The sequence below is a fragment of the Coloeus monedula genome (genome assembly GCF_965178545.1).
Source record: "Coloeus monedula genome assembly, chromosome: 1".
Classification (NCBI taxonomy): Eukaryota; Metazoa; Chordata; class Aves; order Passeriformes; family Corvidae; genus Coloeus; species Coloeus monedula.
This window is the reverse complement of record NC_138781.1, coordinates 119,361,682-119,376,418: the sequence shown is the minus strand read 5'-3', so window position 1 is coordinate 119,376,418 and position 14,737 is coordinate 119,361,682. Positions and strand designations below refer to the sequence as shown.

Here is a 14,737-nt window from a genome sequence, read left to right as displayed (position 1 = left end):
TAGGCAAGAAAGAACCTAGGTCAGTCTAAAAGGCATGGTAGCAGCATGGTCATCACTGGCTAATCACATATAGTTCATTTATAATTCGTTGAGTTTTAGCAGAAGTTGGGCAAGGACTACCCTACCACTGGCTTTATGAATCTTGAATCTAATAAATCTTGATTGCCTTTCCTCAGTGCATATGAAGATATCTCTAACTAAGCAGTGGGAATACCGGAATAGCACACATGGCACTGGACTACTTCTGTTCTGTGCTTGCATAGTAAATAGGTAAAAGATGGCTCTGTGATGAGGCCAAACTCAAGACATAATCATTTAAATAAGAGGAAAGAAAAGAGCACACTGTGGGTCTTATTTCTCTATTTCAAGAATCCAGGTGATCCAGTTAAAAAAATAAGTGAACACTTCCTGTAAAATTTACAATGATTTTAATGTAATCTCTAGTCATGGAACATCTGAAAACTGACCTTGAATATGGAAGAGGTGGGTGAAGAGTCCATGCTACATAGCTTTGCAGAGTGGAAGAGGCTTTTCATTCAGTGGAAATGTTAAGAGGAGATTAATCTTGGAAATAACTGAAGCAGGAATATCTAGTGCTTTCATCCCCTGTGACTTTTGTATAGATGATTTGCATGATTTTCTTCTTTTCTGAAGCCCTCCTGGTATTACCTAGTAAAGCTAGTCACCTATTAAAATCTTGGATATGTTTAGGACTACTTGATTTAAAATTACTTTTCTTACCTGAAGAGTACCTGACTGTACTATTTGGACAAGTTTTTTATTTCTTGTGGTGTGAAGTTTTGTATTATAAAAAAACCCCAGTAGTTTTCTGTAAGTTTTCTGCAAGTCTGACTCTTAAGCTGCATCAACAGCTTTCTGAAATAGCACTGATGAGGGCAGTAACTACTTGAATATTAAGTTGAAGAGAACATTGAGTAGACATATGGTGGCTTATAGATGTCCACAGCAGTTCACTATATCAAGCTCCCTTGCTGTGTGTTTGGATGAACTTGCATGCATATCAGTTTTTAAACTGCCACGAAAAACTCAAAATGTAATTAGTGAAAGCTAAAAATAAATTAGGAACCATGATCTCTGTTCTCCCTACAATTTTCTTCAGTGCTTATGGCAAACTTAAAATAACAATTAATTTTGGTTTTCAGCACTTATTTCTTGGTTGGATTAGACTGTTATTCATGTTATATATTACAATTTTGGCATAACATGATAGCTGTACGTATTTCAGTTCTTACCATTGACATTGCATTCAGCCCCTGGAAGTTTAAAAACTGTTTAGAGAATGTTGTTCAGAGGCGATGCATAGGGAAGACTTTTGAGAGATTATTCCACCATTAGTTTTAAATTCTTTTACATGAGACCCTTTGTGGAAAGGAGCCCTTTACGTTTATTGTGGGATACAGCATTGGTAAAGTGATGTGGTTGATACTGTATCCCCTCTACTCTGCCCTTGCAAGACCCCACCTGAAATGCTGCATTCAGCTCTGGGGTCCTCAGCACAAGAAAGACATGAAACTGTTGGAGCAGGTCCAGAGGAGGGCCACAAAGATGGTTGGAGGACTGGAGCACCTCTCTTGCAAAAACAGGCTGAGAGAGCTGGGGCTGTTCAGCCTGGAGAAGAGAAGGCTTTGGGGAGACCTTCCAACACTTTAACAGCACTTATGAAAAGGAGGGAGAGAGACTTTTTGTACGAGCATATAGTGACAGAACAAAAGGCAGTGGTTTTAAACTGAAACCACAGGTTTAGATTAGATGTTAAGAAGAAATTCTGCATTGTAAGGTTGGTGACGCAGTGGAACAGGTTGCCCAGAGAGTTGTGGCTGCTTTATCCTTGGAGGTGTTCTAGGCCACATTGGATTGGGCCCTGAGCAATCTGATCTTGTAAGTGACATCCCTGCCCATGGCTGAGGGGTTGGAGTCAGATGACCTTCCAGGTTGCTTCCAAACCAAACCATTTTATGATTGTATGATAGCTCAAGATGAAGAAAACAAGGTTTGTATGGTGGGTTGACATTCACTGGTCACCAGGTGCCCATCAGGACAGGACACACTTGTTCCATCAAAAGAACAGGGGAAAATACATGAGAAGAAGCTCTGGGGCTGAGGTGTAAGGATAGGGAGATCACTGACCACTTACCATCATGGGCAAAACAGGCTCGCTCTACTTGGTGAAATGAAATTAATTTATTGCTGATAAATTGAGTAGGTTAATGAAAAATAGGAAAAAATCTAAAAACCACCCTTCACCCTCTCCCTTCTTCCCAGGCTCAACTTCATTCCAACTTCTCTGCCTCCTTGTTTTGAGTTGGTGTAGGGGAATGAGGTGTGGAGGCTGTGGTCATTTCATAACAGTCTCTTCTGTTCCTCTCTTCCCCTGCTTCATCCTGAGGTGTCTAATCCATGAGTTATGCTCATTCACAAACTCATCCAGCATGGATCCTTTCTGCAGATTCCAGTCTTTCAGGGATGGCCTGCTCCAGCATACATCACCCTTGAGGTCACAGGTCCTGCAAGAAAACTGCAGTCCATGTTTCCTGTAAGGCACATCTCCCTGCTCTGGCATGGGGGTCTTCTGTGTACTGCGGGTGGATCTCTGCTCCGCCTAGGACCTCCATGGGCTGCAGGGGGACAGCTGCCTCACCGTGGTCTTCACCACAGGCTGCAGGGGAATCTGTGCTCTAGCACGTGAATAACCTCCTCTCCGTCCTTGTGCGCTGGTCTGGCAGTCTGCAGAATTGTTTCTTCCACACATTCTCAGTCCTCTCTCATGGCTGCTGTTGCACGGCAGTTCTTATTCCTTAAATATGTTATCACAGAGGTGCTGCTGTCATTACTGAGTGGCTCAGGTTTGGCCAGCAGTGGGTCTGTCCTGGAGCTGGCTGGAACTGGCTCTGTCTGACATGGGGGCCACTTCTGGTGTCTTCTCATAGGAGCCACCCAAGCAGTCCCCTTCTAACAAAGCCTTGCCATGTGAACTCAGTACAGTTATTTCCAGTTTACTGTTCAAGTTACTTACGGTTTCATGTTTTGTTTTTCAGAGGTCAGATGATTTCAGGTGAAGACTGTGAATTTATTCAAAGATTTGAACAGAAAAGAAATCCAGAAGAAAAACAGGAGTTGTTGCAAACAGAAGGCAACCAAGTAACTTTCTTTTAATGAAGTTTCTTTTGGGGAGGATGGAAATTTTCGTACCAACTCTTACTTTATTGTTGGCTGTATACAGTTAAGGTGTTGTGAAATAAGTATAAAGCTTTCTATTGCGATCTTTTATTTTTCCTTAGATATAGGTTGGAAGTTATTTTGTTATTTTTAAAACCTACTAAATAATTGTTAAATGTCATCTGACTTTGACTCTGTTGTGAGACAAGCTAGCTGAAGTCTTTCCTCATCCCAGTTTGCTTAATCATGCACACTTGTACTTGAGTCACTTTTTTTTTTGAGCTTTTTTCTTTATAGTTTATTGATGACAGCTGCTACCAGTAAGATTGCTGCTTATTAGCTAAGCAATTCTAATTTAGTTACAGCATTGAATCCACTGACTGCTAAGGTGGATTCAGTTAGACATGGGTGTCTTGTGTCATTTTAGGCATGGTAAGATACGAGACCTCTGCATTGGACAGAGCTGATTCAGGACTGAATCAGGCTTTTGCCCTTAAAGGAGTACAAGAAGGATGCCCAAAGACACTTTAATGATATTTGAATCAGTAGAATCTCACCCTGAGGTTCTAGCACAGAGTATCAGACATCCAGAGGATTGGGGGAGGCAGGGAGGAAGGGGACAAGTAGATGCATTCAACACACAAAAATTTCTATCAGTTTTTTCTACTTTAATTTTAGGCTGTTCTCTGTTTTGGTTTTGTATTTCTTTTCTCTCCAAATTGTACTGTGTTACTGTTATGTACCGGTTCAGAGTTTCCATAGTAACAGAAACATATGTGGTATGCCTGACATGTCACTATATAATTACGATGTAGCAGTTCAGAGTTCCATTTTCTCTCAGTTTTAGTTGAATGTGGTGAAGGAGAAGGAGGAAGTGTAAAAAGTAATGTTGTAACTATTTCAGCCTGTTGCTGACATGGTGATATTCTTCAAAGATGAACAAAGATTTCTCTACAAGGTATATAGTAAGTGAACAGAGGAGTAACCTGTCTTCCTCCCTCCCATTCAAGTTGCTGAAACTTTTGTTGTACTATGTCTGACTTAGTTGCTGTTCTGTCAATTTACTTGATGTTCTCACTACCATAAAAAAAATGATGCTGAGGGAGACTTTTCTAATCTGACTTTCAACAAAGCAGGTTGGTGGCTTTCCCTAGCAAGTACGTATTTAATTTGAAAGCCATAAAAGAATTTGTAAAGGGTAACAACCAATGTGACAGAAAATTATCTTTGTAAGATAATGTCAAATTTATTCATCTCTTACTGTAATTGAATAAGATGTTGGGATGCTCAATGCTTATGTAAGACAACTGTGAATTAATAAGGTCCTGTTTTATATTATCAAAAGGAATGAAGACAATTGCTAATATTCATTTTAATGTCTCTCTTATTTTTCTAGTGTGCTAAAACATTTATAAACTTGATGACTCACATCTCCAAGGAACAGACTGTTCAGTACATTCTGACTATGGTTGATGATATGCTGCAAGTAGGTCAATAATCTGTATTATTTTTAAGTCTTTAAATGCATGCTTGAATGTTTCCTTAGTGTAATTCACGTATCTTCAGGTGTTTGTCATACTGCGTTAAAAATATTCTATTAAATTTTCAGATCTTGTCTTCAGAGATTAAATGTTAGACCTAAAGTTGTAAGGGTAACTTAGTCTTGTAGTATGTTCGAATTCTGGTAATAAAACAAAATTGTATGCTTGTCTGTTGGTTCTCAACCATGTTTAATGCAAAACTTGGATGTTAAGGCTAGTGTTGCATAGTGGTTTCATTTTATGTGATCTTAATTTGCAGAATTTTTTTCTAAATACTTTTTACATTTGATATATTGGCTTATGTTGTGGTAGACTTGTCAGTGCTAGATTAATGGTTGGGTTTGGTGATCTTAAAGGTCTTTCCCAATCTAAATGATTCTAAGATTCTGTGACTTGTGACCTCAGCCTTTTCGTGTGGTGTAGGGAGGATATGACTTCACACTTGAGGTTGTTGAAGCTTTTCTTATGAAGGTGTTAATTTGGCCACCCTCAGCAAGAAGGTGTCGTTTCTGCAGCTTTAGGTTTCTATCATAGTTTAGGTTGTTTAGGACAACATGTTCTGAAATTCTGCATGGTTTAATTATAAACCAGGAACTTCTTATTCAGTGTAACATAGAGCTCTTTGTAGCTGTGGACAACAGTGGCTTATAAGAGTAGGCTATTAAACTTGGTCTCAGGACTGCTGAGCTGACTGGGACAATTCAAGAAGAGGCTTTACTTAATCAGATAATCCCACTTTTATGTTTCCTTGCTCTGAAGTAGGCTGAGAGAAGGCATTTGGAGTGATGTAACAAGATGGGTTGAGTTGTGTGAGGCTTTTTCTTAGTGTTCACATAAACTATCTGTGTTTGATAGTTTCTCTTCTCCTATTTTATGTTATATTGGTGCAAGGTTACACTGAAATGTGTCTAGTGCTGTTGGTTTAGGATATTGCCATAGGAGGTGAACAATGTGAGTTCTAATTCCAGCTCTGACTATTCAGTATTTCAACAGGCAAGTTGAAAACTGTGAACCTTTCCATGCAAACATATATATATATATATGTTTGTATAACATGGGGACCGTGGTGTTCTTTAAGGTGCCTGTCTGCGCATTAGGAGCCTTAAGTGAGTGCCCTGACATGTGGGATAACAGGATAATAGCTAGTGATGGTGGCACCAATTCATTCATCTGTAGCTTGGTCACTTTTTCTCTTCTAGTTTTACTTTTTTTCAAGTGTGACACAAACATCAAGAAGCAGAGAAGATGAAAATGAGCCTCAGAGTCATTCCTTGATTAGGACACTCAGTTGGGAATACCTTGTATTGGTTGACACATTGGATGACAAACTTTGGCTCAGTGTGTGAGAACTCTGTTTATTACAGCTACTTTTGTGAGGAATGGGTCTTACTTTCTGTGCATCAGCAGCCAGCGAAGTCATCATTTCACTTCCCCTTTTTCAGGACTTCTTGTGAGTGTTCGTAGGTCTTGTTTTGCTAATGTGCTTTGGGATTAGCACATAGTCTGCAGTTACAGTATGACAGCTGATATAATCTCCTGTGCTGTGGAATTAGTACCCCACAGGTAATGCTTTCACTGGCCCACTCTTGAACAGATGGAATAGTTCTTGATAGTCACAGAAACCTCTCTTTTGCTGTGTTGTTTCTGTCATAAGTGGTTAGATGTATGTGTTTTCTTGACTTTATGACATGGCTGTATTTTGGGCCTTACCCTGCCCCAGAAGTGGCATGTATGGAATTCTTAATGTTAAACATAATGGCTTTAAGTTATTCAGGCTTTATAGTGACACAGGAGAATAGAGATGTTGGTGGACACTATATATTTGCTTTTATTTGAAGTTGAATGCCTGTTTCACTTTAGAAATTCTGCTTCAGTATCCAAAAGGCTGCACTGACTTTTGCAATGCTCTGTGTGTGTGTATGATTCAGGGATGTCTTGCTGCTGGCATAGAGGGCTTGTGTGCAGGCATCCACATGGCATTATCTCAGTTTCCTAACCTGTGACATCTCCACTCAACAAGGCTGAAATGGGACTTCTGTTTTGTTTTGGTCATGATCTGGGCATGGAACATACTGCCAGTGGTACCTTATGAACTCCGGCTGCACGTTTTTAAGGTGTAAGATTTTTGTCAGAGAGCAGCACAGTGGCCAATAAAGGTGAGACTGTGAGTTTAGGGCAGGGTCTCTGCAGGCTGCCTGGGCACAAGAACAGTGTCATAGAATTGTAGAATGGTTTGAGTTGGAAGGGGACCTTGAAGGTCATCTGGTTCCAGCCCCCCTGCTGTGGGCAGGGACACCTTCGGCTAGATCAGGTTGCTCAAAGCCCCATCCAACCTGTTCTTGAAGAGCTCCAGGGATGGGGCATCCCCAGCTTCCCTGTGCAACCTGTTCCAGTGCCTCACAATCTTTTCCTAATATCCAAACCTATTCCCAGTTTGAAGCCATTCCCCCTTGTCCAGTCAATACATGCTCATGTAAATAGTCTTGCCCCATTTTTCCTGTAGTGAATATGAAGTCTCCAGTCTTTGACTCATCTTAATTCAGTACATTCAAAGATTTTAAGCAAGAAATTATTCAAGGACATGGCCTGTCAGTGCCATTGACTCTGTGTAAAATTTGCCTTGAGAAGGTATGTTTGCTGCAGTTTCATGAGAGAAATAATAGCTGAGTTTGATAGCTGAAACTTCGAGAAACTATCACAGGTAGCAGTATCCAGCTTTTGTCTGATTATGACTGACTGTGGTTATTCTATCATCTTTCTGTGCTTTTCTTGTGAGGTGGTAAAAATTATGTCAACTGTGTTTTGAGCTCACCAAAAGCCCACTTGGGTGTCTAGGATTGTTCCAGCAGTTGTACTTACTGATTTTATGACCTTTCTAAGAGATTTCTTTTGAATGCTGGCAAATGTGAAATTAGCGTGGTGTTTACCGTATAAGATCATTGCCATTCTGCTTACTTCTGAAGGTGGAGAGTGTTAGCATCCTTGAGGAAACATTTCTTGTTCTCTTCATCTAATAAATTCTTGGAACAATTTCTTGGGATTAGTGACCTTGTCACGCTGCACAGTCTGTTACTTACGAAATCTTTAAGAATCTACACTGTAGCTGGTGCAGGTAGCAGTACCACCCGAGTGACTTTCATTATGCTTCTTCAGAAATGACAGCTGCTAAATTATTCAACTGTTGATGTGAGAGAGCTTCAGAATTTTTTTTTTGTCAGTGTAGTCAGTAGCTTCCTAGGAAGGTGCAACACTACATATTCCAGGGCCACGGGAAGTTTTCCACTCCTTCCCTTTTGTCTTGATCCTGTACCTTAACAGCAAACCAGATGAGTCTTTTGACTGACAGCATGCTAAAGTTATTTCAGCATTTCTGCTTCCAGACTTGTCTGTCTCCTTAGTTATGTTGTAAACTGAACTCATAGATCTGCTAAGTTTTGATCTATTTTAGCGAGACTGTTTAGCACAAGCAGATGCTAATAGTGATTTATTTGATCGAACTGCCATTTCTCATCAAACAGGCCCTCACAGAGTAAAAGCTTTCCACCAAAGGCTCTGTGTTCCTGAGATCTTACTTTTTTATTTATTTCATAGTTTGAACAACAAACTTCGAGAACATTTCTGGGTGCTTTTTTACACATGCCATGTAGAGAATGGGTCACTGTAAGGGTTATAACTGGCAGATTACTGGTGACATCTGAGCTTCCCCAGTCAGTGATCAGGGCAGCAGTTTGCATCCCATGTGGTACAGTACTGTTGTGGTTTAACCCCAGCTGGCGGCTAAGCACCACACAGCCACTCACTCACTCATCCAGCAGTGGGATGGGGAAGAGAATTGGAAGAGTAAAAGTGAGAAAACTTGTGTTTTGAGGTAAAGACTGTTACTTTCAAGGAAGGGTTGGTTGAAGTTCTAAGGTTTAGTAAGATGCCACTGTTTGGATCATGGATGCATTCAGGTCATCTTGTGCTTAATGGATCATATTCCAACAAGGAGGCTTGCCTAGCTGGTTCTTGGTCCCTAGAGTTAATAATAGGGTGCAGAACTGATGGAGAAAAGCCTTTCTATCTAGGGGAGTTTGAAAATTAAAATGTCTGGATAGTGGAGACTGAGATACTATCCTTTTGTTTTTCATTTGCCTTCCTTGAAATGAGTTGTGTACTTGGTCGCAGTAGTTTAACCTCAATGGGGAGATCTCTTCAGAAGGAAAGCTTCCAATCCACCAGATTGGAAAGCATATGGAAATCCTTGAGGAAAAGCAAGAATTCAAATGCTAGATTTTTCTGGGAGACTGTCCGTCTATATTCTAGCCTATTAGGAAACAGCAGAGCTTTTCTTTTGCCTTTATGATTGTATGGCCTATTCTCTGGCCTGCTATAAGGAGAACTGTAATAGCTGCTTTATATAGTGATTATTAGGGGAAATACTTAAAAAGGCCGTTCCCAGTGCCCGGGCTCAGGTAGTTGTGGTCTCTTGTGGCTCAGGGTAGGAGCCCTGGAGAACAGACCTCTGGTGAGTGCGTGCTCTTTTAGATATGCAGGTTGCCTGAGATAACTGCGGAATCAGTTGCAGCCTCATCTGGGAGAGAAGATGAGAGGAATGGAAAGGCTAATTTACACCCCCAAGGTTTCACTTGTAGCAGAAGTTGAACAACAGGCTCTTGCATGGAAGTAGAAATATGTTGAAAACTTTGTATGGACTTCAATCAAGCATAATTGATTGGATGAAAAGTAGTGTTCCTCTTAAAAAATGACAGTATTTAGCTTGTTTCTCATTTACCTTACTCCACTTGCATGTTCAAAAGAATATATTTCTTTTTGCTCAAGCAGGTATTGGAGTACTGAGATACAACTGAGGATTCAAGGTTTGTTTCCTCCGCCCCAAATCTCCAACCTTAATATTGGAGTGCTGAAATGAACTGTATCCACAAGTAATTGTCTAACTGAAAAATTTCCATGGGCTCTCACAAGCTAGGATACGCTCTGATAATTTATGCCAACATAACAAGGAGCAAATAACTGCTCTATGTTGAATGCTTTTAGAAGTCTGTCATCTCTTCCTCTCTCTCAATTTTTACAGGAAAATCATCAGCGTGTTTGCATCTTCTTTGATTATGCAAAACGTGGTAAAAACACTGCATGGTCCTATTTTCTGCCGATGTTGAATAGACAAGATCTCTTCACTGTGCATATGGTAAGTTCTAAATGAACCTGTCCCTGAAGATGGTAGAGAAAAATGCTGGTTCTGTTTTTCTTCAGGAGATTTTGGAATTTGAAGCTAAACTTCTGCCTGGACTGGAATGTTTTCCTCGTATAGGTTAGACGGGTCATTCTTAATACAAGCTTTGCCTAACCACATTTTAAAAAGCAAAGTTACATTGTTTATGGACATTGGTTTATTTCTGGGAGATTAGGGCAGATTTAAAAAATTCAGAAAAGCAGGGATTTTAGAATTAATAAGTACAGTAAAACATACTGGAAAATCGTTTATCACAGCTGCCAGTCAATGCTGTACAAATACTAGAATTTAAGTTCTCATCTTGTGCAATGGAAATGTCTGCCTCGATGAGCCTTATTTTCTCATGTGCTCCGATTACCAGCTGACTCATTGAAAGTGCAGAGTGAGAAACAGAGAAGTGCTTGATGTTGTGCAGGTGCTGCTCAGCAGCAGCTAAAACATTGGTATGTTACTAGCACTGTTTTGGACACCAGTCTAAACCACAGCATCATATGGAATGCTCTGAAGAAAATTAAGTCCATCCCAGCCAAACCCAGTACACCCATGTGCAGTTTGTGGTTTCTGCTATGCTTTACTAGTGTTTGCTGCTCCTGTATATGGAGTAACTTTTCTGGAATCCTAATATTCTTCTGTCATCAGTGGTGAGAACTGGCCATTTCATCTCAGCAGGTTTTTTTTCTTGTGGGGCAAAAATGTGATTTTATTACTGTAAATTCCTAGTGGAGACCACAGTTTCCAACAATGAAAGTTACATTATGGCTTGAGGAAGAGAAAACCGCGCCGCTATGGATTATTCTTCCCTGCATATGTTTGTGCTGGCATGATACTGTAGAGCCAAATCAGAGGCTCAAACTACAAACCCACACACCTGGCCTGCATTAGGCTGCAGTGGCAGAAGGGGTGCAAGGATTCCAGGACACTGAGTAAGCCATGCTGTTTGCCCGGGGATGTGGCCAGTGCAACTGTGTTTGGGGCTGTACTGCAATTTGAACAGTGTGCTGACATGTTCTCAAGAAAAATGTCAGGCTTGATTTATTTATTTATTTAATTAATTAATTTTTTAATCTAATTGGTTGACTGCATGGATGTGAATCCTGTTTCTTGGTGTAGCTGAGGGAGGAGGTGGCTAGGGGTTTTTTTTGGTCAGTGTGGTTTATTTTGTGGTTTTTTTGGTGGTAATACTACTGAAGACCCATCCTACAAAACTGCAGTTTGAGCAGTCAAATATTGTGACTGCCCAAATATGCAGGTAAAGCATAACTTTTAGACCCTTGCAGTACAAACTATTTAATCTCCATGGAATGGTGGCTTTTAAATGTATGGTATAGAAATTTTGATGGTCAGCATTTCTCTACTCAGATTTGTGTTATTCAGATATTGTTTTATTTACGTACTGCAGAAATATACAAATAATTTAACAAGTCACGGAGAATCTCATGTGAAGTGAATCCACCTTGAGTGGATCCACTAAGTTTGCTGCCTTATTATACCTTTTAGTACTGTGCATGTTTTTTAAAAGCACTTGAATGTTTTCAAAACCAAGTTTTAGGATTGTCTTATTTTTGTTGGGTTTATTTTATTTTCCTCTTTACTATGCACACTGGAAGGCTTTTGATACCCCATCATTACATCAGCTTAAGCAGATAAAAGTACTCATCCTCTATGTAGGCTCAAATTCTGCTGAGCATAAATGGTCTCTCATTCAGGGGCCAGGTAGCAGTTTTAACTCAGAAGCATGGTTGACTAGAGAGCTAGTATCTCGTGTTTTACAGCTTGAGGGATTTTATGGGCTTGTTTAATTCAGAAGGGGATTTGACACATTTTGGTGTAGAGATTGTTGTTCCAGACTCACACTAGTAATCCCTCAAGAAATCAGTGGTGGTGGTGCTGCACATGTGAATGCAATAAGGTGGAAGGGTGGCTGGAATAGTGTCCTCACTGCATCATGGAACTGTGTGCATGCAAGTGAATCCCTGCTTCAGTAAATTCTTGGTTACACTGCCTCTTTATATATAAGCTGACTCAAATGCTTTTGCATATAAGCTTCAGGCTGCAATATAAATTTACTTCAATTATAATTTGGAAAGACTGACGTAGAAATAAACTTGTTTTAAGTATTCTTGGGTCATAGGCATCATGAAAATTCTTAACCTGACCACGTTTTTATTCCCCAACTTCATTCTTAAATTCTACCTTCCATTTTGTTTTCCTGCTCTTCTTTTTCTGGGCTTGAAGCTTCTCCTTTCTTGTAGATGACTTCCTTCAGTTTAAGTACAAAAAACCTTCAATACTCTGTTATCATTTGTATTGGCACAGTTGCTTAAATCAAACCTGCGTGTATTAGGCCATCAAGTGTCTTGCTTTTGATTGATTTCTGACTGTAGCGGTGTCATACAGCAGTAGCCCATCAACGGCTTCCCTCCAACTCCTTCTGAGTTCTTTACTGGTGCCTTGTGAGCTTCAACAGCTACAGGTAACTGATAACATCGTGAAAATAAATGAGTTACTGGAAGTAGAAGCAGCAGAAAGCTGAACAGAAAAAACATTACTGGGCATGAAGAGTCCCCTACATAGAAAACAGGTAGATTTCTGCAAGGGACTGTCTTTCATCTAAACTTGGTTTCCAAAGTTTACAGGACTTCTCACTGAGTTCTGAAATTGCTGTGTTTAAAAACATCTGTTTATTGTATTCTCTTTCAGGCAGCAAGAATTATTGCCAAACTGGCTGCTTGGGGGAGGGAGCTTATGGAAGGCAGTGACTTGAATTACTATTTCAACTGGATTAAAACTCAGCTTAGTTCACAGGTAAAAAGCTGCTTTTGTTTAAACTTTACAGTAACTTTGGAAACTTTTTTCAAGAATATGAATGTATAAATGTGCAAACAAGAGGTATATTTTTGGTTTTGTTCTTTTAAAAGGAAATTTTATTTTGTCATTTTTAAAGCTAAGTGTTCTTTATTCAAACACTTAGTTTTTAACTTGATAGTTTAATGTTTTACTCTAGTCCTTGAAATGTAAATTAATGATAAAGCTTTTTGCCTTTTCTGTTAGTTAACAGTTTTTTTTCTTTTGGACACTGAGAAAATACGAGATAAGGTTTTTCTTGTCTTGCTTCTATTGTTTTGGTTATCAGAGCTTTTTGCTGCAAGAAAAATCACATGGCAGCAGAAATTGAATTTCAAAACCTTTTCCCAGTTTACTGTAGTACAAAGCTTTTGCTTTTAGTCCTGTCTCTTGAAACTGAATAAATTCTGACTTATTTGGACAATGTTTTTATGGCATTAGCTCAGTATGAACCACTTCTGGCTTGTCCTTTGAAGATGAATCATTCTCCCTTGTATTCATTTTTGGACATTTTTCCTTCAAAACACAGTGATTTGTCACTCATTCTCTTAGTGTTGTAGTAGAAGTGGATTCTGGAGAGCCGAGAAACATTCAGTACGTTTAGTAATGGTATATTTTTCATAGTTTTCTAAACTGGGCTTATTAAAAAGGAGTTTTATTTTTTTCCCTTTGGAAGGAGAATCTTAAAGTTGGAATTTCCTTCAGAAAGATGCAAGAGTACAGGTTGCAGATGCTAAGATAAATAAATACCTTGAGTTAATCCACACTTAAATAATTAAAAATTAAGTGTTGATATACCAGAATCAGCTCCAAGCATCTTGTTCTAGACAAGAAGTGTGTGTGTGAAATAAATACAATATATTGCAATAATATATTTAGCAGGAAAGATATCTAATGGATTCTAAATTTTTTTTTCTTATGATTAGAAGGGTTGGAGGACTGAAAGAAACTTGGTAACAACTGTTCCTTAAGGGCGAAAAACAACTCTGATTTTAAACTTTTATTTTATCTTTTCTTAGAAACTACGTGGTACAGGAGGTTCTGTGGATACAGGAGCAGTCTCCACAAGTGATGTGAGTTTATCTTTGAAATCTGTCAATCTGCTATTTTGGGCAGGTGATATCCACTCCTCGGATTAAGGTGCAGATCTCTTCTGGTGCCGGTGATAAGAAGTACTTGGAATCAGAACTGTACAACAGAGTGCCAGGTGATGGCGCCAAGAAACAAAAGTATTTTTAAACACTGATTTCACATAGAACATTAGCAGTGGAAGTGTATATTTTACAAGGTAGTTTGTCTTGTTGAAGCTGTAGATATCAACTAAGATTCTCTTTGTTGATACTTGAACAAATTCTACAAAATTAATTTAATATTCAACAATTCTAAGCCCCTGACTTGGTGATCTTAGAGGTCTTTTCCAGCCCAAATGATTTTATGATTCAGTACTGTCTGTTTACCACTGAGGTGTTGGACTTGTAGAAGAAACCTGAAACTGAGAAGCTTTTGGCTGTTGTGCTGTGCAGGACTTAGAAAAGGGCACATCAGATACTAAAGCTGATGTTGCCCCTAAACCATTGTAGCATGAAATCACAAGAGTGCTTTCAAAGCTGTAAGCTTTTCATATTTGAATAGCTTGAATTCACAGGAAAACAGTGTCCTTTTTGCATCAATATTTTTTTTTTTAGTATTGAATTTCATGTAGCTATAATAGCTGCTGAGCATTGAGATGAACTGTGGCAGTATAAGAAATGCAAATGATCATCCTAACTGGATTTTCTGTGGTGGTGTGGCATGATGAGGAAGTTTATCATAGTTCTTGAATGTGGAGTGGAATTCAGTTTGGTGTTTTGTTCCTTTTGCAGCCTGAAAGTGGTCACAGTTTCTCAGAAGACTTAACTTGGGATTTGTTGTTCTTGTAAATGTAGTCATGGCTTCAAAATGT

At 39.3% G+C, this 14,737-nt stretch overlaps 1 protein-coding gene across 2 annotated transcripts in view; it reads left to right on the top strand.

The window, feature by feature from the left end:
• The window catches only part of ATP6V1H (ATPase H+ transporting V1 subunit H), a 49,041-nt gene that overhangs the window by 6,458 nt on the left and 27,846 nt on the right, over positions 1-14,737 (top strand). For both annotated transcript variants that reach the window (XM_082276970.1, XM_082276971.1), the window contains exons 3-7: positions 3,057-3,159; positions 4,574-4,663; positions 9,793-9,906; positions 12,652-12,756; positions 13,815-13,868. In XM_082276970.1, coding sequence (XP_082133096.1) covers positions 3,057-3,159; positions 4,574-4,663; positions 9,793-9,906; positions 12,652-12,756; positions 13,815-13,868 — 466 coding nt within the window. The remainder of the gene's footprint in view (positions 1-3,056; positions 3,160-4,573; positions 4,664-9,792; positions 9,907-12,651; positions 12,757-13,814; positions 13,869-14,737) is intronic.